The sequence below is a fragment of the Oncorhynchus nerka genome, linkage group LG4 (genome assembly GCF_034236695.1).
Source record: "Oncorhynchus nerka isolate Pitt River linkage group LG4, Oner_Uvic_2.0, whole genome shotgun sequence".
Taxonomy (NCBI): Eukaryota; Metazoa; Chordata; class Actinopteri; order Salmoniformes; family Salmonidae; genus Oncorhynchus; species Oncorhynchus nerka.
In genome coordinates, this window is record NC_088399.1 from 76,941,324 (window position 1) to 76,960,869 (window position 19,546).

At 43.8% G+C, this 19,546-nt stretch overlaps 2 protein-coding genes across 2 annotated transcripts in view; both read left to right on the forward strand.

Annotated features, from left to right (window-relative positions):
* Nucleotides 1–347: 347 nt before the first annotated feature.
* On the forward strand, nucleotides 348–2,501 carry LOC135571315 (receptor-transporting protein 3-like). The gene is made up of 3 exons (XM_065017090.1): nucleotides 348–530; nucleotides 725–890; nucleotides 1,995–2,501. The coding sequence occupies exons 1-3, from the start codon at nucleotides 521–523 to the stop codon at nucleotides 2,341–2,343; spliced, it is 525 nt and encodes a 174-aa protein (XP_064873162.1). The 5' UTR covers nucleotides 348–520; the 3' UTR covers nucleotides 2,344–2,501.
* Nucleotides 2,502–2,685: 184 nt separating this feature from the next.
* The window catches only part of ankib1a (ankyrin repeat and IBR domain containing 1a), a 30,896-nt gene continuing 14,035 nt past the window's right edge, over nucleotides 2,686–19,546 (forward strand). The window contains exons 1-6 of the mRNA XM_029658668.2: nucleotides 2,686–2,807; nucleotides 4,048–4,141; nucleotides 7,190–7,401; nucleotides 8,173–8,344; nucleotides 8,439–8,570; nucleotides 16,885–17,064. Of these exons, the coding sequence (XP_029514528.1) occupies nucleotides 7,214–7,401; nucleotides 8,173–8,344; nucleotides 8,439–8,570; nucleotides 16,885–17,064 (672 nt within the window). The 5' untranslated portion in view covers nucleotides 2,686–2,807; nucleotides 4,048–4,141; nucleotides 7,190–7,213. The remainder of the gene's footprint in view (nucleotides 2,808–4,047; nucleotides 4,142–7,189; nucleotides 7,402–8,172; nucleotides 8,345–8,438; nucleotides 8,571–16,884; nucleotides 17,065–19,546) is intronic.

Sequence of the window (19,546 nt, forward strand, 5' to 3'; positions counted from 1 at the left end):
ATGTGTCTACACCTATGTTTGTGTTGCTTCACACTTCCTGCTGTTCCATAAGGTGTTTTTTTTAAATCTGATTTTTAAATCTAAATTTACTGCTTGCATCAGTTACTTGATGTGGAATAGAGTTCCATATAGTCATGGCTCTATTTAAGTAACAGTTCCGTTTCTGGGGTTTGTAAAAAATATTGTCTCTCGAGTGCTGGTCTTCAGTTGCGCTCAGTGACAATCGGAGACAGGGTACAGTGGGCAGCATGCCAAGAACTTGGCCAGCAAAATGTGAAAGTAGACGGTGAGTTTCGGTTTCTAAATCGCAACGTCAGGGCAATAGTACCCTGGACCGCTTACACATCCTCAGCGAAAGTAGTCGTTCAATTTCAGTTTCCAAATCCCAACGTCAAGGCCATAGCACCCGGGAACATATAAATATTCCCAGCTCATACCGACCAATATAACAACACCAACAGCTAATTTGTTATTTTGTTCTTCAACATTCTTTAGCATTTGTTCTCCAACATTGAGGACCATGAATACAGGTACTGTAGGCAATACTTTTAATTAATTTTGTTTATTTTATCCTGTATAGTTTTTGTTTTGTTTATTTACATAATGGCAGTAGGCCTAGGCATATGTATGTGCATTCATCTGGAAAGTTATTTAATAAGCCCCATCTGCACTTTCTGACCAGTCCTGATCTGTGTGTGTGTGTGTGCGTGTTTGTGTTGCGCAGACTGGATGCCCACCCTGTGGTCAGAGTGTTTTGAGGAGATGTTGGATGTGGAGCTGGGCAGCAGTGACCAGTGGGCTTTCCACTTCAACTACGGCCTGACAGAAACACTCACCAAGGAGGAGAGGAGGAGAAGATGGCGGGTGTACAGCCACTGTGCCAACGGACAGTACGTTTTTCCCTTATTATAATTATAATAGGCCTGTGATTTGCCCATAGAGAATGACAGAAGCCTCTAGTTGCCAAAATGCCCTATTAGCATGGGCAGCGCCATTGAGGGCTTCCCTAATTTTAATCTAGTCAACTGGGTGGGGCTTCCAACATCATTGGCTGATCCCTCCTGGTGACCCTGTTGTAGAGCCCTGCACGTGCATGAATTTTAAGCCCGATTCCTACCCATGCCTGTGACATTCAGGCCCTGCCCTACGCAGTCCCGATTGCTTTTGCCAAATTTAAAGCCCGGCCCTGCCCGAAACCTGAAATACAGAGATAACTTCCACCATTAGTCATTCCATTAGCTGCTTCTCTATGTCTGTCACTCGCTCCCTCCGCACAGGCAGGTCGCTCTGCATGCACTCTGCTCATGGTGCTCTGGTGCGTTTGTAAATTCACACTGGCTATCTACTCCGATTTCAGAGCACTCTGGTCTGAATGTACCAGAGCGCAGAATAATTGATGAATTTAGGAAGCGCAACACCTGAATATGACTGGTGTCATTAAACATTGGCAAAAAAACATCATTAAATTGTTGCCAGCAGCGCAGTTACAGTCACTAATGCTCTAGATAACATGAAAGCTTAACCAGCTCTGCTACGCGAGTAAAATGGCCAGTGTGAGTGTTCTCTCATTTGTGTCTGGAAGTAGCTAGCAAGGTAGACACATTTTGCTAGTTAGCTTGGGGGTTTGACTGCGGTTGTGAGGTCAGAACGCTCGAATGAACCCTACTCCTCATCCAGAGCGTCCAGTGTGTGCTCTGAACGCTCTGAGAGCAAAAAGTTCAGAATTGACTAACAGACAATCTGACAACTCTAACACAGTTACAAAGATGAGCCCTCTATCAATCTCTATGGATTTGCCCCGACTTGGCTCCACAAAGAGCTCAGCGGCTCACAGATTTAGAAGATTGGCACTGCAGCACCACAATGTGGAAACAAACCACTTGTCTTCAACTCCTTCTGTTGACTTGGACATGATGGAACTCCATGCCAATAGATATGCTCTCATTGTAATGCTCCCTCCTTCTCTCTCTCCCCCCTCTAACTCTCTCCCTCAGGTTCCAGTGTGGTGAGTGTTCTAAGACATGGCCGTCGGCACGGGTGGTGGTAGTGTTCCGTTATCGGCTGTGGGATGAGACAGGCCGGGGGACCGTCCTGATGCGGCCTTTCGGCCAGGCATGCAGACGCTGCCGGGAAGAGTTTGAACTTCCAGGCTTTTCAAAGAATGAGGTGGAAGAGGCACTGCTTCGGCTGTTTGTAAAGATTAGGAAGAACTGCTACGGAGAGGAGGAGGAAAAGGAGGAGGAGGAGGAAGGGTCAGAAGGATCAGAGAGGGTGTGGAAGAGGCCCCATGAGAAAGCCCTGTGTGAGGCCTGCAGACTGGGAATCTGCTGTCAAGAACAGTAGAGGAGAGAGAGGGGGGGGGGGGGGGGCACATAGCCTAATGTTGTCTAGAATTCGTTGTAAAAATATTCAAAACAGCCCTATCTATAATGTTGTGCTATGGACTTTAGAGTTGTGTAATAAACATGTATTATGTGTAATAAACAAAATCGGAAGACTTTCATGTGCTTTGAGTGTTTTTTTTTTACTTCTACAGTTTGCAAATTTGGACAAGTTTGAGGAATTTTTTAAATAAACTTTTCTACCCATCTCTGATAAAGGAAGACAAGGATACAGAGACATGTATTGAACAATCAGGTGTAAATGGCCAGCGACACTTGTGCTGCTCATGCGTATGATGCCTTTTCCTGCCAGCAACAACAGAAACAGCAGCATCTCGCATCATCACTGAGAAGAACTGAGATTGGAGAGAGAAAGAAAGAAGGAGATGATGGTGGGGAGTCGAGAAGGAAAATTATGAAATAACGGTATTATGAATGTTTGTATGTCCAACTGATGTTCAAGTGAATCGATGTTTGTAAGTAGCTTGATAGCTAAGTAGCTAATGATGGGTGTTAGCTATCAGCTAGATGCTGCCACTGCTGTCATTAGCTAGCTAGCTGTTAGCCAGTTGTAGCTAAATAGCTAGAATTATAATGATTTGACAAGGCTGAATTGAGGCCCACCAAGACAGACACTAGCTGTTAAAATAAACCACAGCCCTAGCATCAGCTTGAACCAGCATAACTTGGCATCGCGTTTAACTACACTACAGACATTCACGTCAGCCAGATGTAGCTAGCTAGCAGAACGGTGGCAGCTAGCCATGTAGCTATGACTAGCTATTATTGTTAGCTAGTCATAAATGGCTAGGTCGTAGATAGCGAACAAGTGAGCAAGTCTGTCCATACTGACCGGGTGAAAGAGCCAGACAGCACCAAATAAAGCCACAAGCCAAAGTTAATGGTATAGCCGTAGGCTACATGTCAGGTGGCCGCATGGACAGACGACGATATAGCTAGCTACAGTACGCTAGAGAAGTCAGGCTGACAGACTATGTGCACTAGCCAGCTAACTTCTCTTTGTCTAGAGTCTGACACTTTTACACTGTGTATTGTTCTTGGTACTTATCCCTGGTGTGAAAATGTAAGTAGCTGGCTGGCAACTTATTGTGTTTAGCCAACTTCATTATAATACGCTTATTAACACTTTGTGTGTGATACATTTTGTATTATGAAGCTATATAAACACAAGCTGTCTGTTATAAACACAACATGCCACCAAAAGCCAGTGTTTGTTAATTATATTTTTTGTCAATGGAAAACTGATTATTGGTTTGAGGATGCTGCAATAATGTGAGGGGAGAGAGGGAGGCGAAGTGTGCTGGAAGCAGCTGAAGCTGTGTGGAGTTGAGAGTAGAACAGACAGCGTGACCTATAAACTATCAGTAGCCCCCCACCTACACACACACACACACACACACACCCTCCCTGTCTACAGCAGACTTACTGGAGCAGAAAATGGTGGAACACAGAGACTGTTTATAAATGATGGGGTCTGTGGATCCAGATACTGTAGCTTATATAGTAGACATGGCAATTAATATTAACCCTATTCAGTTAATCAGTAACTTAGTCATGTTGGATGTTTCATAAATGGATAGATTAGTTGATTGATTAATTGACCCCCCCACTGTCTCTCTCTCTCTCTCTTTCTCTCTCTCTGCAGGGTGAGGGTGTGGGCCATGTCTGAGCTGTGAGTAGTGGAGGAGAGGAAGAGGAGGTGTAGGAGAGGAAGAGGAGGTGAGGACTGAATAGCGGAGGTAAGTGTTTATTATTATCAAAGATTCAAATCAGTGATGAATTATTACATGAATGTATTGTATTATTCCATATACAGTACAACTCATTCCAGGGTTTTTCTTTATTTTTACTATTTTCTTGTAGAATAATAGTGACAACATCAAAAATATGAAATAACACATATGGAATCATGTAGTAACCAAAAAGCTGTTAAACAAATCAAAATATATTTTATATTTGAGATTCTTCAAAGTAGCCACCTTTTGCCTCGATGACAGCTTTGCACACTCTTGGCATTCTCTCAACCAGCTTCATGAGTTAGTCACCTGGAATGCATTTCAATTAACAGATGTGCCTTGTTAAAAGTTAATTTGTGGAATTGTTTTCCTTAATGCGTTTGAGCCAATCAGTTGTGTTGTGACAAGGTAGGGATGGTATACAGAAGATAGCCCTATTTGGTAAAATAGCAAGTCCATATTATGGCATGGATAGCTCAAATAAGCAAAGAGAAACGACAGTCCTTCATTACTTTAAGACATGAAGGTCAGTCAATCCGTAACATTTCAATAACTTTGAAAGTTTCTTCAAGTGCAGTCGCAAAAACCATCAAGCGCTATGATGAAACTGGCTCTCATTAGGACCACCACAGGAAAGGAAAACTTTCAGAGGATAAGTTCATTAGAGTTACCAGCCTCAGAAATTGCAGCCCAAATAAATGCTTCACAGAGTTCAAGTAACAGACACATTTCAACATCAACTGTTCAGAGGAGACTGCATGAATCAGGCCTTCATGGTCAAATTGCTGCAGACACCACTACTAAAGGACACCAACAAGACTTGCTTGGGTCAAGAAACACGAGCAATGGACATTAGACCAGTGGAAATCTGTCCTTTGGTCTGATGAGTCCAAATTTGAGATTTTTGGTTCCAACCGCCATGTCTTTGTAAGACGCATAGTAGGTAAACGGATGATCTCCGCATGTGTGGTTTCCACCGTGAAGCATGGAAGAGGAGGTATGATGGTGTGGGGGTGCTTTGCTGGTGATACTGTCTGTGATTTATTTAGAATTCAAGGCACACTTAACCAGCATGGCTACCACAGCATTCTGCAGCAATACACCATTCCATCTGGTTTGCGCTTAGTGGGACTATCATTTGTTTTTTAACAGGACAGTGACCCAACACACCTCTAGGCTGTGTAAGGGCTATTTGACCAAGAAGGAGAGTGAAGGAGTGCTGCCTCAGATGACCTGGCCTGAATACTTTCAAAATGCACTGTATCCTGAGTGTACAAAACATATAGAGCTTGTGAGCATGTGGCCTGAGCAGACATTCAACTTCTTGATGCACCCATTCCATACCGGGATCATTTTTGTCAACATCCGCTGAATTGCAGAGCGCCAAATTCAAATTAAATTACTAAAAATATTTAATTTTCATGAAATCACAAGTGCAATATAGCAAAACACAACTTAGCTTGTTGTTAATCCACCTGGCGTGTCAGATTTCAAAAAAGCTTTTCGGCGAAAGCATACCAAGCGTTTATGTAAGGACATCTCTCTCAGCAGACAAAACATTACAAACAGCCAAGTAGATTGGTCACGAAAGTCAGAAAAGCAATAAAATGAATCGCTTACCTTTGATGATCTTCGGATGTTTGCACTCACGAGATTCCCAGTTACACAATAAATGTTCCTTTTGTTCCATAAAGATGATTTTTATATCCAAAATACCTCCATTTGTTTGGCGCGTTATGTTCAGAAATCCACAGGCTCGAGCGGTCACGACCGGGCAGACGAAAATTCCAAATAGTATCCGTAAAGTTCGTAGAAACATGTGAAAAGTTTTTTTATAATCAATCCTCAGGTTGTTTTTACAATATATAATCGATAATATTTCAACCGGGACTGTAGCTTCATCAATAGGAGAGAGAGAGAAAATGTCTGCTCCAAGCTTTTGCGCATGCAAAACGCTGCTGGCACCCAGCCGTCCAATGACGCGATGTGATCTTTCTCGCTCATTTTTCAAAATAAAAGCCTGAAACTATGTCTAAAGACCATGGGGAAACCATATGAAAAGGAATCTGGTTGATATCCCTTTAAATGGAGCGAAGGCAGGCAATATCAGTTCTGTTATACTCACAGACAATATTTTGACAGTTTTGGAAATTTTAGAATGTTTTCTATCCTAATCTGACAATTATATGCATATTCTAGATTCTGGGCCTGAGAAATAGGCAGTTTCATTTGGGTACGTTTTTCATCCAAACATCAAAATACTGCCCCCTACACTCAACAGGTTTTAACAGAAAACACAAAAAACGTAAAGCAAAGTACTTCTTTTACTTTGAGGTGCTATGGTTTTTAGGGCTTTTAAGCTGCAACTAATGTACCAAAAGTCTGTGAATTATGTCATTGTACATACATTGGAGACAGGCTGTCACTTAAGTATTGTGATCAGTTTGTATTACCTTGTTTAATTTAATTAAATTAAAATATAGTGGCTGGTGGTGGTCTACTTGGGCAAAGTGGATCCACGAGAGACTGAAGTGAGATGAGTGGAATCCCTACACACACCTCAGAGAAGTGTCTGATGCCCTCCCAGCCACCCATTCCCAATCTCATCTCTACGCTGACCAATAACCTCCATTGAATCTTAGCTATAATAACAAACAAGGAATAATAATGACTATAAAATTGTAGGAAATCGAAAGGCACCATGACAGGGACAATTTATAATCTGGTTATTATGTGCTAAAAGAACAAGGATTTCCTTGTTACTAAAGCCAATTCTAAAGTAGAGTTTCACCAGGTCCTCTTAACTCAGGCATATCAATTGTGGCGCACACCTTTTTGGTTACTACATGATTCCATATGATTTATTTCATAGTTTTGATGTCTTCACTATTATTCTACAATGTAGAAAATAGTAAAAATAAAGAAAAACCCTTGAATGAGTAGGTGTGTCCAAACGTTTGACTGGTACTGTATGTTATTAACACACACACATATATATATATATATAAATTCTGAATGATAAAGGTGATTAATTGTGCTGAATGATTCCAGTGCGACGCCCCCTGTAGGGCAGTGATGGGGAACACAGCCACTAAGTTCCGGAAGGCTCTAGTCAGCGGGGACGAGGCGTTGGCATGGCAACTGTACGAGGGCAACAGCCAGTTCAGAGAGGGGCTGGACCCCAACGCGTCCTACGGAGAGACCTACCACCACAACACACCCCTCCACTACACCTGCAGGCACGCCATGACACGCCTGCTCAGGTAACACCCCTTAGATATGTTTCAGGGATACAGGGAGCGATGGAGAGAGAAGAAGAGAGAGTTCCAGTGTGTTAGCAGTCTGACCCCTGGGAGGAGATGACAGGCTGTCAATGAGCCTATTTTTTTATCTTCCTTTCACTGATCCTCCCCTCCTTCTTTTCTCTCTCTGGGTGATTACAGGGGTCAGAGGAAGCGGGTTGAAAAGGCCAGCTAATTGTGTGTGTGTGTGTGTTAAAGGCCAGTTCGCTAACTGCAGGTCTATTTCGGTACCTTCCTGCCTATCAAATTACTCTTCCATTCAGCCATCTGTTTGAGTGCACTTGACCGAAGTGTGCGCTTATCTGATGTGTACTTAGCAGAATGTATTTCAGTCTGTCTTTCTGCCTGTGTGTCAGATTATGTGATTATTGCTACAGTGGTTATTGCTGTGTGATAAATTCTGTTTCTCACAGATTCAGCAGAGGGGAGGGAGAGTAGAGAGCCGTGAGGTGGAGGAAGAGAGTGGGATGGGGAGAGGAGAGGAGAGAGGGAGTAGATGATGAAGGGGAGGTAATCAGTAAATGGATCTGTAGACAGACAGAGATGTTGAATATAAACTACCTGAGGACTGCAGCCCCAGCATAATGTTGACTTGGAACTGGAATGTCTGTCATCTGTCCACTCTGCTTTGAAAATATGCTATGAAAGGAAGGTAAATCTCTCTCTCTCTCTCTCTCTCTCTCTCTCTCTCTCTCTCTCTCTCTCTCTCCCCCACTCACCCACCCCCTCCAGGTCGTTCCTTTTCAGTAAAGAAGGGAACCCTAACAAGCGGAACGTGCAGAATGAGACATGTCTGCATGCGTTGTGTCAGGGAGCGCACATCCTGCTTCTGCCAGAGGGGGCACTGTCTCCCAGACTGGCCAGACCACAGAGAGACGAACAACGCAGGGCAGACTGCCTACAGGTATAGATACACAGACACACTCAAATAATACATACACACAAAGAACACACACACAAATACATTAGAGTGTTAACAATATTGTGTGTGTGTCCAGATGATCCTGAGCTGGACCGGGGCTAGGCTGGACAGAGGACAGTATGAAAGGGTTAACATTAATGCTACAGACAACAGGAACAGCACCTGTCTACACTACGCTGCTGCTGCTGGCATGAAGAGCTGTGTTGAGGTAAGAGAGAGAGAGAGAGAGAGAGAGAGAGAGAGAGACTGTGTAGAGGTAAGAGGGAGAGAAAGAGTAGAGGTAAGAGAGAGAGAGAGAGATATACTTTTTAGAGGTAAGAGAGAGAGAGAGACTGTGTAGAGGTGAGAGAGAGACTGTGTAGAGGTAGGAGAGAGAGAGAGAGAGACTGTGTAGAGGTAAGAGCGAGAGAGAGAGAAACTGTAAAGGTAAGAGAGAGAGAGACTGTGTAGAGGTAGGAGAGAGAGAGAGAGACTGTAGAGGTAAGAGAGAGAGAGACTGTGTAGAGGTAGGAGAGAGAGAGAGACTGTAGAGGTAAGAGAGAGAGAGACTGTGTAGAGGTAGGAGAGAGAGAGAGAGAGAGACTGTGCAGAGGTAAGAGAGAGAGAGACTGTAGAGGTAGGAGAGAGAGAGGGACTGTCTAGAGGTAAGAGAGAGAGAGAGAGAGAGAGAGGGACTGTCTAGAGGTAAGAGAGAGAGAGAGAGAGAGACTGTGTAGAGGTAAGAGAGAGAGAGAGAGAGAGAGAGAGACTGTAGAGGTAAGAGAGAGAGAGAGAGAGAGAGAGAGACTGTAGAGGTAAGAGAGAGAGAGAGAGACTGTAGAGGTAAGAGAGAGAGAGAGACTGTGTAGAGGTAAGAGAGAGAGAGAGAGAGAGAGACTGTAGAGGTAAGAGAGAGAGAGAGACTGTGTAGAGGTAAGAGAGAGAGAGAGAGAGAGACTGTAGAGGTAAGATAAATAGAGAGAGATAGATACTGTGTAGAGGTAAGAGACAGAGAGAGACTGTAGAGGTAAGAGAAAGAGAGAGAGAGACTGTGTAGAGGTAAGAGACAGAGAGAGACTCTGTAGAGGTAAGAGAGAGAGAGATAATGTGTAGAGGTAAGAGAGAGAGAGAGAGAGAGAGAGTGTGTAGAGGTAAGAGAAATAGAGAGACTCTGTAGAGGTAAGCGAGAGAGAGAGACTGTAGAGGTGAGAGAGAGACTGTGTAGAGGTAAGAGAAAGAGAGAGACTGTAGAGGTAAGAGAGAGAGAGAGACTGTGTAGAGGTAAGAGAGAGAGAGACTGTGTAGAGGTAAGAGAAATAGAGAGACTCTGTAGAGGTAAGCGAGAGAGAGAGACTGTAGAGGTGAGAGAGAGAGAGACTGTGTAGAGGTAAGAGAAAGAGAGAGACTGTGTAGAGGTAAGAGAGAGAGAGAGACTGTGTAGAGGTAAGAGAGAGAGAGAGAGACTGTGTAGAGGTAAGAGAAATAGAGAGACTCTGTAGAGGTAAGCGAGAGAGAGAGACTGTAGAGGTGAGAGAGAGAGAGAGACTGTGTAGAGGTAAGAGAAAGAGAGAGACTGTGTAGAGGTAAGAGAGAGAGAGAGACTGTGTAGAGGTAAGAGAGAGAGAGAGAGACTGTGTAGAGGTAAGAGAAATAGCGAGACTCTGTAGAGGTAAGCGAGAGAGAGAGACTGTAGAGTTGAGAGAGCGAGAGAGACTGTGTAGAGGTAAGAGAAAGAGAGAGACTGTAGAGGTAAGAGAGAGAGAGAGACTGTGTAGAGGTAAGAGAGAGAGAGAGAGAGACAGTGTAGAGGTAAGAGAAAGAGAGAATGTGTAGAGGTAAGAGAAAGAGGGAGAGACTGTGTAGAGGTAAGAGAAAGAGAGAGACTGTGTAGAGGTAAGAGAAAGAGAGAGACTGTGTAGAGGTAAGAGAAAGAGAGAGACTGTGTAGAGGTGAGAGAGAGAGAGAGAGAGACTGTAGAGGTGAGAGAGAGACTGTGTAGAGGTAAGAGAAAGAGAGAGACTGTGTAGAGGTGAGAGAGAGAGAGAGACTGTAGAGGTGAGAGAGAGAGAGAGACTGTGTAGAGGTAAGAGAGAGAGAGAGACTTTAGAGGTAAGAGAAAGAGAGAGACTGTAGAGGTGAGAGAGAGAGAGACTGTGTAGAGGTAGGAGAGAGAGAGAGAGACTGTGCAGAGGTAAGAGAGAGAGAGACTGTAGAGGTAGGAGAGAGAGAGGGACTGTCTAGAGGTAAGAGAGAGAGAGAGAGAGAGAGAGGGACTGTCTAGAGGTAAGAGAGAGAGAGAGAGAGAGACTGTGTAGAGGTAAGAGAGAGAGAGAGAGAGAGAGAGACTGTAGAGGTAAGAGAGAGAGAGAGAGAGACTGTGTAGGGGTAAGAGAAAGAGAGAGAGACTGTCTAGAGGTAAGAGAGAGAGAGAGACTGTAGAGGTAAGAGAGAGAGAGAGAGACTGTAGAGCAGGGGTGTCAAAGTCAAATGGACGGAGGGCCAAATAAAAAAATCAGCTACAAGACGAGGGCCGGACTGTTCGAATGTTCATTGAAAAATTTTTAAATGACGCATATAGTCTAGTGAACCTAATTGAACCTACTGAAAACCTAACAAATATATTACAATATGATCAGATAAATAAAGCAATATTTTCTTATGGCTCTGTCAGTAATCTTTAATTTTCAACAGACACAAAAGACAAATTTCCTTTATATAAATATCCCCATAACATGAACATTAAATGAAAGAAACCGGTATTCAAGGCACCATCAGTAGACTATATTTTCTATTTTAGCAAAAGTGGGCTAAATTTACTTCAAAGAAAAAACAATAATAGCAATTTTCTATCATCCACTCAACTGAAATATTTTTAAAATATAATTGGATTGAAATACAAAAAAATAAAGTGCAAAAATCTATTAATCAAAAACAACACTTTGTTTAAGGAGAAGTAACATGCAGTGAAAACAAATATTACATTTTAACTTTTAAACTTGAACTGAGTAAAAACTCTAAATATGTGATTGCACAGTAATGTTCACTTGTTTGAGGTTGAGGGTGATACTTGGTGGTGTCCCATCTTTTCCACAAGTTCATCAATGTTCGGGGTAAGGCTCTGAGCTGAAGAAATCCTCAGAATTGAGTGGAGGTGTTCAGCAGTAAGTCGACTTCTGTGTGATGTTTTGTTCAGGTTCATCAAAGAAAACAGTTGTTCACACAGGTATGTGCTGCCAAACATAGACAACGTTTGAGCAGCCTGGATGCGCAGCTGGGGCATTGTGCCGGGAGGAAACGGGCGAACTCCGCAGCACCCACTGCCGCATATTTTGCCCTCAGTGCATCATTGCATTGGAGGTCAATCAACTCCATTTGGAGGTTTGGTGGTGAGCTTTCCACGTCAACAGCAAATGGGTTACCGAGCAGTTCCAACCTGCTTTTTGTGCTTCAAAGTCAGCAAATCGGCGTCGAAAGTCAGCGGCAAGCATACCTATTTTATCAGCCAACTGTGTGCTCGGGAACGCACTGGTAGAGAGCTTCTCTTTCATGGTCTGGCAGCTGGGAAAGTGGCTCAAATTTTCTTTCCGCATCTGCGTCTCCCACAGAGTCAGTTTGGTTTTAAATGCCTTCACTGTACTGTACATATCAGAGATGACACGATCCCGACCCTGCAGCTGCAAGTTTATTGCATTCAGATGACTCGTAATGTCACACAGAAAAGCCATTTCACACAGAAACATTTCGTCTCGGAGTTGTGTTGTGTCTTTCCCTTTGCTGTCCAAGAACAGACAAATCTCCTCACGAAGCTCGAAACATCTTTGAAGCACCTTTCCCTGGCTTAGCCATCGCACCTCTGTGTGATAAGGCAAATCACCATGCTCCGTTTCTAACTCCGTCAGAAATGCCTTGAACTGGCGGTGATTCAAACCTTTGGCTCTGATAAAGTTAACTGTGCGCGTGATGATGCTCATTACATGCTCCATTTTCAAGGCTTTACCGCACAACGCTTCCTGGTGTATGATACAATGATAAGCTGTCAGCTCACCTGTCGCGTTTTCCTCTTGCATCTTTTCCCGTATCTTCGCCACCAGTCCGCTCCTGTGTCCACACATCGCAGGTGCTCCGTCGGTTGTCAAACCCACGAGTTTTTCCCAAGGCAGCTCCATCTCATTTACACATCTTGACACCTCTTCATACAAATCATGCCCCGTAGTTGTGCCATGCATAGGACGTAAAGCCAAAAACTCCTCTGTCACGCTTAGGTTGGAGTCCACTCCGCGGATGAAAATTGACAACTGGGCAATGTCAGAAATGTCGGTGCTCTCATCCACAGCCAAGGAATATGCAATAAAATCTTTTCCCTTTTTCACAAGCTGCTCTTTTAGATTGATGGACAACTGGTCTACTCTCTCGGCAATGGTGTTTCTGCTCAGACTCACATTTAAAAAGAGTTGCCTTTTTCTGGGCAAACTTCGTCACAAACTTTAATCATGCAGTTTTTGATGAAATCCCCCTCCGTAAATGGCCGGGCTGATTTAGCGATCTCTTCTGCCAAAATAAAACTGGCCTTGACAGCAGCCTGGCCTTGTGATTTGGCTTTTTGAACAGAGCCTGTCGAGATTTGAGGCCTCGTTTTAATTCCTCTGCCTTTTGTAGCCTTTGTTCCATGTCCATATTCTTGTTTTTGTCCGCGTGTTTCGTTTCATAATGTCGTCTCAGATTATACTCTTTCAGTACCGCCACACTTTCTCCACACAGAAGACACACAGGTTTTCCAGCTACCTTCGTGAACATATACTCCGACTCCCACCTTGTTTGAAACCCCGGTTCTCAGTATCCACCTTCCGTTTTGCCATTTTTGATGGGTATCTGAAAGTTAATTTTACTGTGATGCTGACGACTGCTGTGCCAATAAATATTGAAATGAAGCAGCCTACTGCTCGGTGCGTCACCTTTGCATTGTGGGAAATGTAGTATTGGTGCGTGTAAAAGATCTGCGGGCTGCCGGCTTGCTGCGGGCCGGTTCTAATAATAAATCAAGATCATCCCAGGGGCCGTAAAAAACCTTCTTGCGGGCCGGATGTGGCCCGCGGGCCTTGACTCTGACATATGTGCTGTAGAGGTAAGAGAGAGAGAGAGACTGTGTAGAGGTAAGAGAGAGAGAGAGAGAGAGAGAGAGACTGTAGAGGTAAGAGAGAGAGAGAGACTGTGTAGAGGTAAGAGAGAGAGAGAGAGAGAGAGACTGTAGAGGTAAGATAAATAGAGAGAGAGAGATACTGTGTAGAGGTAAGAGACAGAGAGAGACTGTAGAGGTAAGAGAAAGAGAGAGAGAGACTGTGTAGAGGTAAGAGACAGAGAGAGACTCTGTAGAGGTAAGAGAGAGAGAGATAATGTGTAGAGGTAAGAGAGAGAGAGAGAGAGAGAGAGAGTGTGTAGAGGTAAGAGAAATAGAGAGACTCTGTAGAGGTAAGCGAGAGAGAGAGACTGTAGAGGTGAGAGAGAGACTGTGTAGAGGTAAGAGAAAGAGAGAGACTGTAGAGGTAAGAGAGAGAGAGAGACTGTGTAGAGGTAAGAGAGAGAGAGAGACTGTGTAGAGGTAAGAGAGAGAGAGACTGTGTAGAGGTAAGAGAGAGAGAGAGACTGTGTAGAGGTAAGAGAAATAGAGAGACTCTGTAGAGGTAAGCGAGAGAGAGAGACTGTAGAGGTGAGAGAGAGAGAGAGACTGTGTAGAGGTAAGAGAAAGAGAGAGACTGTGTAGAGGTAAGAGAGAGAGAGAGACTGTGTAGAGGTAAGAGAGAGAGAGAGAGACTGTGTAGAGGTAAGAGAAATAGCGAGACTCTGTAGAGGTAAGCGAGAGAGAGAGACTGTAGAGTTGAGAGAGCGAGAGAGACTGTGTAGAGGTAAGAGAAAGAGAGAGACTGTGTAGAGGTAAGAGAGAGAGAGAGACTGTGTAGAGGTAAGAGAGAGAGAGAGAGACAGTGTAGAGGTAAGAGAAAGAGAGAATGTGTAGAGGTAAGAGAAAGAGAGAGACTGTGTAGAGGTAAGAGAGAGAGAGAGACTGTGTAGAGGTAAGAGAGAGAGAGAGAGAGACAGTGTAGAGGTAAGAGAAAGAGAGAATGTGTAGAGGTAAGAGAAAGAGAGAGACTGTGTAGAGGTAAGAGAGAGAGAGACTGTGTAGAGGTAGAGAGAGAGAGAGAGAGTGTAGAGGTAAGAGAAAGAGAGAATGTGTAGAGGTAAGAGAAAGAGGGAGAGACTGTGTAGAGGTAAGAGAAAGAGAGAGACTGTGTAGAGGTAAGAGAAAGAGAGAGACTGTGTAGAGGTAAGAGAAAGAGAGAGACTGTGTAGAGGTGAGAGAGAGAGAGAGAGAGACTGTAGAGGTGAGAGAGAGACTGTGTAGAGGTAAGAGAAGAGAGAGACTGTGTAGAGGGTGAGAGAGAGAGAGACTGTAGAGGTGAGAGAGAGAGAGAGACTGTGTAGAGGTAAGAGAGAGAGAGAGACTTTAGAGGTAAGAGAAAGAGAGAGACTGTAGAGGTGAGAGAGAGAGAGAGACTGTGTAGAGGTAGGAGAGAGAGAGAGAGACTGTGCAGAGGTAAGAGAGAGAGAGACTGTAGAGGTAGGAGAGAGAGGGACTGTCTAGAGGTAAGAGAGAGAGAGAGAGAGAGGGACTGTCTAGAGGTAAGAGAGAGAGAGAGAGAGAGACTGTGTAGAGGTAAGAGAGAGAGAGAGAGAGAGAGACTGTAGAGGTAAGAGAGAGAGAGAGAGAGACTGTGTAGGGGTAAGAGAAAGAGAGAGAGACTGTCTAGAGGTAAGAGAGAGAGAGACTGTAGAGGTAAGAGAGAGAGACTGTAGAGGTAGAGAGAGAGAGAGACTGTGTAGAGGTAAGAGAGAGAGAGAGAGAGAGAGAGACTGTAGAGGTAAGAGAGGAGAGAGACTGTGTAGAGGTAAGAGAGAGAGAGAGAGAGACTGTAGAGGTAAGATAAATAGAGAGAGAGAGATACTGTGTAGAGGTAAGAGACAGAGAGAGACTGTAGAGGTAAAGAAAGAGAGAGAGAGACTGTGTAGAGGTAAGAGACAGAGAGACTCTGTAGAGGTAAGAGAGAGAGAGAGATAATGTGTAGAGGTAAGAGAGAGAGAGAGAGAGAGAGAGAGAGTGTGTAGAGGTAAGAGAAATAGAGAGACTCTGTAGAGGTAAGCGAGAGAGAGAGACTGTAGAGGTGAGAGAGAGACTGTGTAGAGGTAAGAGAAAGAGAGAGACTGTAGAGGTAAGAGAGAGAGAGAGACTGTGTAGAGGTAAGAGAGAGAGAGACTGTGTAGAGGTAAGAGAAATAGAGAGACTCTGTAGAGGTAAGCGAGAGAGAGAGACTGTAGAGGTGAGAGAGAGAGAGAGACTGTGTAGAGGTAAGAGAAAGAGAGAGACTGTGTAGAGGTAAGAGAGAGAGAGAGACTGTGTAGAGGTAAGAGAGAGAGAGAGAGAGAGAGACTGTGTAGAGGTAAGAGAAATAGAGAGACTCTGTAGAGGTAAGCGAGAGAGAGAGACTGTAGAGGTGAGAGAGAGAGAGAGACTGTGTAGAGGTAAGAGAAAGAGAGAGACTGTGTAGAGGTAAGAGAGAGAGAGAGACTGTGTAGAGGTAAGAGAGAGAGAGAGAGACTGTGTAGAGGTAAGAGAAATAGAGAGACTCTGTAGAGGTAAGCGAGAGAGAGAGACTGTAGAGTTGAGAGAGCGAGAGAGACTGTGTAGAGGTAAGAGAAAGAGAGAGACTGTGTAGAGGTAAGAGAGAGAGAGAGACTGTGTAGAGGTAAGAGAGAGAGAGAGAGAGAGAGTGTAGAGGTAAGAGAAAGAGAGAATGTGTAGAGGTAAGAGAAAGAGGGAGAGACTGTGTAGAGGTAAGAGAAAGAGAGAGACTGTGTAGAGGTAAGAGAAAGAGAGAGACTGTGTAGAGGTAAGAGAAAGAGAGAGACTGTGTAGAGGTGAGAGAGAGAGAGAGAGACTGTAGAGGTGAGAGAGAGACTGTGTAGAGGTAAGAGAAAGAGAGAGACTGTGTAGAGGTGAGAGAGAGAGAGAGACTGTAGAGGTGAGAGAGAGAGAGAGACTGTGTAGAGGTAAGAGAGAGAGAGAGACTTTAGAGGTAAGAGAAAGAGAGAGACTGTAGAGGTGAGAGAGAGAGAGAGACTGTGTAGAGGTAAGAGAGAGAGAGAGACTGTAGAGGTAAGAGAAAGAGAGAGAGACTGTAGAGGTAAGAGAAAGAGAGAGAGAGAGAGAGACTGTGTAGAGGTAAGAGACAGAGAGAGAATGTGTAGAGGTAAGAGAAGGAGAGAGAGACTGTATAGGTAAGAAAAAGAGAGAGACTGTGTAGAGGTAAGAGAGAGAGAGAGAGACTGTCTTCTCTCATCTTTTAACTATTCCTCTCTCTTTCCCTTTTGCCTCCCACTTCTCCTGTGTGTGTGTGTGTGTGTGTGTGTGTGTGTGTGTGTGTGTGTGTGTGTGTGTGTGTGTGTGTGTGTGTGTGTGTGTGTGTGTGTGTGTGTGTGTGTGTGTGTGTTAGCTCCTGGTCCAGGCTGGGTCAGACCTGTTTGTGGAGGACGAGGAGAAGTTAACCCCGTGTGACCACGCAGAGAGACAGCAGCACACACACCTGGCCCTGCGCCTCGAAGCCATGATGGTGTTCTCACAACACACACACACCGAGACACAGACACCCAGCAGCACGCTGCGCCATAAAGAGGTGAGTTACACACCACCGACACAGAGCAGCCGCTGCCGCGAAACTGCACTTCGTCACTGAATGCAGAATGCTGCACCACACACACAAAATAATCCTAAACAACTTTATTCAAAATAGAGCCATACAACATTTCCTTGGAGTGCATAAGTTTGTTCCAAGCCTGGCTATTCAAGGAGACATGGGCTGGGTGCCCTGTGAAATTGGACATGGGCTGGGTGCCCTGTGAAATAGGACATGGGTTAGGTGCCCTGTGAACTAGGACATGGGCTGGGTGCCCTGTGAAATAGGACATGGGCTGGGTGCCCTGTGAAATAGGACATGTGTTAGGTGCCCTGTGAAATAGGACATGGGCTGGGTGCCCTGTGAAATAGGACATGGGCTGGGTGCCCTGTGAAATAGGACATGTGTTAGGTGCCCTGTGAAATAGGACATGGGCTGGGTGCCCTGTGAAATAGGACATGGGCTGGGTGCCCTGTGAAATAGGACATGTGTTAGGTGCCCTGTGAAATAGGACATGGGTTAGGTGCCCTGTGAAATAGGACATGGGCTGGGTGCCCTGTGAAATAGGACATGTGTTAGGTGCCCTGTGAAATAGGACATGGGCTGGGTGCACTGTGAAATAGGACATGGGCTGGGTGCCTTATCGACATGCCAGAGGACAGGATAAGAAAAAAGGTCTTCAAAGGAACTCAATACCCATAGACAAAGGAACTCAATTACCCATGGACAAAGGAACACAATTACCCATGGACAAAGGAACTCAATTACCCATGGACAAAGGAACTCAATTACCCATGGACAAAGGAACTCAATTACCCATGGACAAAGGAACTCAATTACCCATGGACAAAGGAACTCAATTACCCATGGACAAAGGAACTCAATTACCCATGGACAAAGGAACACAATTACCCATGGACAAAGGAACACAATTACCCATGGACATAGGAACTCAATTACCCATGGACAAAGGAACTCAATTACCCATGGACAAAGGAACTCAATTACCCATGGACAAAGGAACACAATTACCCATGGACAAAGGAACACAATTACCCATGGACAAAGGAACACAATTACCCATGGACAAAGGAACACAATTACCCATGGACAAAGGAACTCAATTACCCATGGACAAAGGAAATTAATTACCCATGGACTAAATAAGTTAATTACCCATGGACAAAGGAAATTAATTACCCATGGACAAAGGAAATTAATTACCCATGGACAAAGGAAATTAATTACCCATGGACAAAGGAAATTAATTACCCATGGACAAAGGAAATTAAATTACCCATGGACAAAGGAAATTAATTACCCATGGACAAAGGAAATTAATTACCCATGGACAAAATAAGTTAATTACCCATGGACAAAGGAAATTAATTACCCATGGACAAAATAAGTTAATTACCCATGGACAAAAGAACTCAATTCCGTTTTTAAGGAAGCGAATCTACAGCACATATTTAGAAAGAAGTTACGATGTCAACATGTGTAAGGGTTTTCCTTAGGTGAAGTAGAGGCGGACCAAATCGCAGCGTGGTGGTTATTCATGTTTTTTAATAAAGACACTAGACATGAATAAACTAACAAAAACAATAAACGTGGAAAACCAAACACAGACCTATCTGGTGCAAAACACAGAGACAGGAACAATCACCCACAAACACACAGTGAAACCCAGGCTACCTAAATATGGTTCCCAATCAGAGACAGTGACTAACACCTGCCTCTGATTGAGAACCATATCAGGCCAGACATAGAAATAGACAAACAAGACATCCAACATAGAATGCCCACTCAGATCACACCCTGACCAACCAAAACATAGAAACATACAAAGCAAACTATGGTCAGGGTGTGACAATATGATCAAACACAAGTGAAAGCTACAAAGAAAAATGGCCAACTGATATATGACTTAAACCAAAACTCAGAACAACCAAATCAAAAACAACTATGATCTGGAACCCTATGTCACCTCTCACCTAACAAGAAACCAAAGGTCACTGTGTGCCCAGTTGAGAACCAGGATACTTCCTCTGGCAATTAAGATAGGTTTAATGCAATAATGGAAGAAGAGCAGCTATGTACTGTTTGCGATTCAGGGGAGATTGAGAATGAACTGCGCTTTTTATTGTACTGTACTTTATATGATGATTTGACGGTAAGCTTGTTTGATAAAATGCAACAACTGAAACCAGAACTATTTTGGGTTAGAGACTAAGAGAAGCTGGAATGGTTATTTAGAAAATAAGTGTTTCAGGGTGAAATTTTATTTTGCAAAGCATGGACTATACGTCAAGATAAGCTTTATCATTAAAGTAGGTTTTTGTTTTGTTTATCAATTTTAGATTTTTTTCGTATGAACCTACAGTGCATTCGGAAAGTATTCAGACCCCTTGACCTTTTCCAATTGTTGTTACGTTACAGCCTTATTCTAAAATGTATTAATAGTTTTTTTTTCAGTAGTATT

Bases quoted from the DNA above. Each gene is read 5' to 3' on its own strand.
- LOC135571315 (XM_065017090.1), top strand. The intron at 891-1,994 runs GTACGTTTTTCC...TCTCTCCCTCAG, and splicing joins AGCCACTGTGCCAACGGACA to GTTCCAGTGTGGTGAGTGTT.